General features: G+C 45.3%; 2 protein-coding genes across 2 annotated transcripts; both read right to left on the bottom strand.

The window, feature by feature from the left end:
* Positions 1-674: 674 nt before the first annotated feature.
* Positions 675-2,693, bottom strand: znrd2 (zinc ribbon domain containing 2). Its single transcript, XM_077546105.1, has 4 exons — positions 2,568-2,693; positions 1,935-2,089; positions 1,775-1,859; positions 675-1,295 (listed from the first exon to the last, which is right to left on the bottom strand). Exons 1-4 carry the CDS (start codon positions 2,581-2,583, stop codon positions 820-822), a joined length of 732 nt encoding a protein of 243 aa, XP_077402231.1. The 5' UTR covers positions 2,584-2,693; the 3' UTR covers positions 675-819.
* Positions 2,694-3,394: 701 nt separating this feature from the next.
* LOC144035807 (lactoylglutathione lyase-like) lies at positions 3,395-5,536 on the bottom strand. The gene is made up of 6 exons (XM_077545757.1): positions 5,103-5,536; positions 4,710-4,792; positions 4,484-4,624; positions 4,306-4,373; positions 4,129-4,218; positions 3,395-3,760 (listed from the first exon to the last, which is right to left on the bottom strand). The coding sequence occupies exons 1-6, from the start codon at positions 5,166-5,168 to the stop codon at positions 3,666-3,668; spliced, it is 543 nt and encodes a 180-aa protein (XP_077401883.1). The 5' UTR covers positions 5,169-5,536; the 3' UTR covers positions 3,395-3,665.
* Between the last annotated feature and the right edge of the window lie 586 nt (positions 5,537-6,122).

Genomic DNA, 6,122 nt, shown 5'->3' with positions numbered 1-6,122 from the left:
GCGGCCTCTTGTGGAGACAACAGGTAATACATCCACCCATCTACACTGAAAAAATGTGGAGTAATACTATACTTGAAAAAATCCTAGTAAAGTCTTATACATTCAGAAATTGTAAGTTAATGTTATAAGGAGAGTTTAATTAGAATTTCTCAGTGAAAAGGTGATGCAAAAAACAGTAAAAATCAATCTGCAAGCAACTTTACCTTCGCAGTTGGCCAGTTCCTTCTGCAAAGCATTACAACTGTCCATTTTCAACAAAACCTTTTTGACTCGTTAATGTCTAAAAAACATTCAGACTTTGAATCTTGAGAGACATAATGCCACAGGGCTCTCACAGAACGAGGAAATAGGCGGAGTTTTACGGTTTGAGTAAAAATATGAAACTAACCATATTTGGACATATGGGGCTGTGGCGGCTTTTTTTCATTGCGTCCGTTGACTTGCATTCATTTATGGGGCACATCTGACACATCCAATATGGCAGACACTGCAGAGCCAGCCAAATATGCAAACCACTAGGCCACTGTGATGCTCTACAATGAACATGTAACATGTTCCTTGAATATTCACAATTTGTGTTTTTTATTTTGGGGAATTTGGGGTTTGTTGACAGGAATATTTATTTATTTTAATGCGTATCAAGAAGTACAGAAGTCGTGTGAGCAGACAATAGGTTGCCATGGAAACAACAGCGGAATCATTTTTAATGGCCAAATGCTTTGAAAAGACAAAATAACTTAGAAAAACAACAGAGCTCAACCGCGACGCCTCGCACGCTCATCGGCCCGCTCGCTTCAGAGTTCAAAGGGCAAAGCGCCCTCATTGGCTGATTTCCCGCAGGCTGCGCAGCGAGGCGGCGCAGCTGGAGATCAAGTTGCACAGCTGGATGCTGGACTCCAGCGAGGTGCAAGTTTGCAGCTGGTTGCTGGCCCAGCGCATTTTATTCAGCACCGCCTCCTCGGCGTCCTGCAGCTCGGGACGCCGAACCACCGGACGCAAGGCCGCGCTGGGCGGCGGAGGGCGGACAGCGGTGCCGGCCCCCGGGATGACGGCGGCGGCAGCTCCGGGAACGATGGTAGCAGGGGGTGCCGGTGCGGGCGGGGCCGCGGCCGCGGGAGGGACGGCCCTGCCCCCGGCTGCCGCCCCCTCACAGTGCTCCGGTCTGGGCTGGGGGACGGCGCCGCCGGAGTCGCCGCCAGTGATGCCGTTGACGTAGGCTGGATCTGACGGCGCTGGAGACTGAGCTGCCAGACGCCGCTCTCGCACCTGGGACAGCGCTGCCTGTGCATTGAGGGCTGACAGGACAATCATTTTTAGCAGGCTTTATAGTTCTGAAAAATGTCTTTTAATAAAAATCTATATAATTTAAAGGAAAAATAAGACAAAGTAGGCCAAAGTTAAACAATTCAGCTGTTTAAAATGTTTGGAAAACTTTATTTATTGTAGAAAACTATAGTGAGCTCCCTAATTTTTTTTTTTTTTTTTGAATTTCAATGGCAAAGACTATAGTCTAGAAAAAAATTAAAAAAAAAATCAACATTTTGCAAATCTGAAAAGTTGTTCAATTAAAATATGCATAATGACATTTCAACAAAGTTAAGAGTTGGCATTTGTATTTAGTTTAACTTTTATTTTTACAACATTCTTTCCCCCCCCCTTTTCTTATACGGAAAATCAATATTGGCTCCAATCAGTTATCGGCCTCCTATATTACAATTTTATCAGTACTGCAAAAACTGTTTACAGTCACTGTGCGCGTGTGTGTGTGTCTTACCAGGGTTGTCCTTGTCAACATCAGAGTCCAGCTCCTGACACGAGACACAATAGTTCTTGTGTGTACGGTCCTGCAGTAAGATGGTCTGCAAACAAACAAACACTCAGAATGGCACAAAATGGCTCCCACGTGTGTGTGTGCACATGTGCACAACACTTACTCCGCAGACGTCGCAGCACTCGCCCAGCATCTTGTAGCCTTTGAGGAGGTAATCCCCCATGACTTTGCTGATCTGGTCCTGTCTCTCCCTCCGAGCCTGGATCACCTTCATCTCGGCCTCGGTGGGGGGCTCCCACTCCAAATCTTCTTCCTCCTCTGGCGTTACAGGACCAAATGGAAGAAGACCAATTTAAAAAAAAAAAAAACGACATTATACTTTTACAAAACTCAATGAGTATAATCATGGCAAAATGTGTCCTTTGTTTTTGTCAATCTTGTACTTGCAATTCTATAATTATTATATTTTTTCTTGTACTACATTCATATTAATACTATACATTTATACACCATAAAAATTGCGGAATTGTGAATATGAAGTAATTCCCAGCATGCTCCAAACGTCAAACGAGACTTTGATCCATCTAGCGCACAGCACTTAGCTCAAATGTGACAATGTAGCTAGCAGCGAGCTAGCAAAACCACGCTAACGTTAGCCAAGGCAAACGTACGTCAAGTTCACGAAAGTCAAACGACAGTCAATCATTTTTGCCAAAAAGTTCGCAAAGAGCACGACTTGTCTCGGCGTCTGGGAATTGTTAAGCAGGCAAAACAAGCAAGCAAAACAACAACAAACCTCCATGAAGCGACATGTTGCTGCGCGGCGCCTCACGCACGTACGGCGTGATGACGTCAAGAGATTTCTTCTCGCCGGAGGGGAGGCGAACGTCCTTTCTGCTGGAGCGCTGCTGCCTCCCGCCGGCGCTTCGGTGAAACTGCAGTTCCAGGGACTGAACATTTGGTTATTTTGTTTTGCGAATTTGTTTGCAGACTTGTTTAGTAACGGAAGCGTATTGCACTATTGCCGCTCAATTGAAAAAAAAGATTTTCTGACCTTTTTTTGGCACAACTTTTCTTCACGATTGCCAATCTTTTTTTCCATGCAGCACATTGCAAGTCTACAGCTGGATCAAAGTGATTTATAGTAATCCATCGCGGGTGGCAGGTTTGCGCTCCTGCTTAATTGCAGATATTTTTGTAAAGAGTTGTTTTGTTCTGCTTGTTTATCTTGGGTGGAATTCCACTGTTGACCACGAGATGGCAACACACTAGTTTGACACTATATTTTACATCCGTCGTGTCATCTTCAGCCAAATTGAAGCCATCCTGCTTTTTACGCTGACAGAAAGTCACTGTCTGATTACGGATATTGTCAGATGATAGTTTGGAAAAAATGGGATTGATTTTTATTAACTAGGCCATGATGTTATTCAAAATGGATATCTCCCTGTTTATATTGTGAATTCTCATATTGACATTCTGGAACGTAAACACCGCTCATCATGGGGTGGGGGCTACTTAGACGCAAAACAAGAATATTACAATAAAAATGAAGAAAGAGAGAATTCCTTTGTAACTAAAACACAAAGTGCTTCCCAGTATTGACCTTTAGCCGACTGGAGGTGGAATACAATCAAATTCCTTTATTTGGAAACCTTGGACAAAGATGCCGCATGGTGTCAACTGTCAAGTCTTACATTGATGGAAGCTCAAATACAACAAAGGCCTGTTCACACACATGTCTACAAGCGCGCGTGTTTGCATGTGCGTGGCTTTGTTCGAGGCGCACGTCAACAAACGTGATTGTTTTGTAGCGTTCGCTCTCATACGCAAATGTCTTGTAACTATGGTAACAACAATGACGCAATTCTGTCCGTCTGTCAGCCGTTCAGCGTCAAGGAGCCATCAAGTCTGCCATCTTGCTCGGAGTGAAGATCTCGATCCAGTAGCCGTCGGGATCCTGAACGAAGGCCAGGCCTTTCCTCTTGCCTGCCAATGCCACAAAACCGTTGTCATGGTAGCAAACACTCTGCCTTTGTTTTAAAAATGCCGTTGTAGTCATTCTTAATCGATCAATGTTCATTCATACATTTTTTCAAAATTATTCAGATGATTAATTGGTTATCTTAATTGAATTCACCTACATTGACCTCAATAATCCAGTCCGACATAAATCTTTCTGGAGTATTCTATTAGTCCTTTCAGCCCAGTTGAGTTGACTATATAATCCACGATCTGAACAAATCCTTATCATTCCCGATTCCACAATCACTATGACGGGATTTCTACTGGACATTTTAAGAAAGTATCTCGGTCCACCATCTCAAATCAATTACGTTTTTGTTGTATGCATTTACCAGAGTGCGGTTTCTTGATGAAGGTGACGCCCAGAGATTGAAACAAGTGACAAGCGATGCCAACGTCGGGCACGGCGATGCCAATGTGACCTTTAGATATATATAAAAAAAAAAAATCACTGAAAAAAGTTACATTCAATTTCAAATGTGACGTGAAAGAGCAGCTGCAGTTCTCACCAAAGCCAATGGGGTCGCTGTTTCCATTATGGTAAGACAAGCTTGTGTCCGACTCGGAGCCCCAGTTACTGACAGTAACAGAGAGACGCACGCACACACGCACACACACACACACTTTGTTTCACTTCCAATGGATGGAGATGTCAAAGGTCATCACTAATTTGGATTGTTTACGCACTGGGTGAGCTCCAATGTGGCTCGGCGGGAAAACGTCCAGGCCGTCCTCTCCCGGATGTCGGACGGAATATCCGCTTTGTTCTCGAAACCCAGGAAGTAAAGGCTGAAGCGCACCGACGGGAAGTCGATCTTCTGCAGCAGACTGACACAAACACAGACACGCGGCAGGCACACTTATTAAGGTGACATGCGAGTTGCGAGGCCTCCAGTGGCGTGCAGGCACTGACGTCATTCCGAGGATTCGCGTGTAGAAGTCGAGGGAGCGTGCGGGATCTTTGACCCTCACCATGGTCTGCTGCATCATGTAGTCCTAAAGCCAGCAAAAAAGACACGCCCCCTCCATTACGTCACTCCTCATGAGCTTAATATGCATTCTTTATTGTGAGTTTGATGTATATGTTTATTAGTATGCCATGTTCAAGCAATTTGTTAAATAAAGAATTGTTGAAGGTAAAAAAACAACAAGGCCTCATGTTGTCAGCTGTCACGGCGAACGTAGCCAATGTGACAGGACATCATGGTCAGATAACTTTAGCAGCGGGACACCGAGTAGGCCCAAGAGAGACAAAAGTCAAAGCGGTCGGATGGGAAGCGAAAAATGTGACGACGCGAGATGTGACCTTGGTAGCGGGGTCGCCGTCCTTGCAGGCTTCAGCTACCGCTTCCTCCGACAAAGCTCTGTCCATGACGCCGGCGCTCGGGAAGACTCGGAGAGATGCAGAAGCACCCGCTTAACCCGTCAGCTGCTGCGTTCAGGTGCAGCTGGTCAAAGTGCCAGCTCAGATTCCAAATGACGGGAACCTTGGCAAAGGCTTCACGTTTTCGAAGTTGACCTCGGCCGCGCTGGGGGAGGCTGGAACGTCTTTCCAGAGACGACAAGCGACGTTCTGCTCATCTTGACGCGCCTGTCTGATGCCTTCGGGCGCGCCCGGACAGGAATGTAGCTGCGTGTGTCAGCGTGTGTCATGCTGGGCTAGCCCAAAACTTGAGAACAATTGGAGCAGCGGCCGCCTTGTTACAGTATACGTTGACAAGCACTTCTATGTGACAGGGTTTGGAAGTAATCTTTTTTTTTCATGGTTTTTGACTTGCTCAATATTATGTCTTTGCATGTGGGAAAGGAGAGCCATTTATTAAACAGTAAAACCCATAAACACAATGCAACACTCATGTATTGCAGGTGCTGCTGTTGTCCGCAGCTCACAACCATGTTTGAAATTTAAATGTGCACAATAAACTTAACTTATTGAGTTGCCTCTCTCTCTCTTTCTCTCTTTTTTTCTCTCTCTCTCTCTTTCTCTCTCTCTCGCTCTCTCTTCCCGTGACGCTGCTGCCCTCTGCTGCTTGCAGCGCCTCAGTGCACAAGGATGCTGTTGGTTGCCAAGAGCAACAAAGCGCAGATCAGCATGTTTTGACATTGTGAACATTGTGTACGTACTCTACCCGCCGCTGCATAGATGACGACGCAAACAGCTGACGGGATGCTGAAAAACAAGAAAGGAATGTGAGAGGACATGATCAAGACAAACAAAAATGTTTCCATTGTCTCTCTCTTACAACTGAGATAATGCAGAAGGGACATCAGAAAACCTCTTTGATAGAAGTCTGTCTCTTTGAAAAGTATCGTTGGGCTATCTTTT

The sequence above is a fragment of the Vanacampus margaritifer genome, chromosome 16 (assembly GCF_051991255.1).
Source record: "Vanacampus margaritifer isolate UIUO_Vmar chromosome 16, RoL_Vmar_1.0, whole genome shotgun sequence".
Lineage (NCBI taxonomy): Eukaryota > Metazoa > Chordata > Actinopteri > Syngnathiformes > Syngnathidae > Vanacampus > Vanacampus margaritifer.
The sequence above is the reverse complement of the archived record's forward strand: the minus strand, read 5'-3'. Positions and strand labels throughout refer to the sequence as shown.

Coding starts and splice junctions, on each gene's coding strand:
- znrd2 (XM_077546105.1), bottom strand. Junction 1,860..1,934: donor AGTGCTGCGACGTCTGCGGA/GTAAGTGTTGTG, acceptor GTTTGTTTGCAG/ACCATCTTACTGCAGGACCG. Junction 1,296..1,774: donor TGTTGACAAGGACAACCCTG/GTAAGACACACA, acceptor TTGTCCTGTCAG/CCCTCAATGCACAGGCAGCG.
- LOC144035807 (XM_077545757.1), bottom strand. CDS start 5,168: ATGGACAGAGCTTTGTCGGAGGAAGCGGTAGCTGAAGCCTGCAAGGAC. Junction 4,793..5,102: donor ACGGCGACCCCGCTACCAAG/GTCACATCTCGC, acceptor TGCTGGCTTTAG/GACTACATGATGCAGCAGAC. Junction 4,374..4,483: donor GCCACATTGGAGCTCACCCA/GTGCGTAAACAA, acceptor TGTTACTGTCAG/TAACTGGGGCTCCGAGTCGG.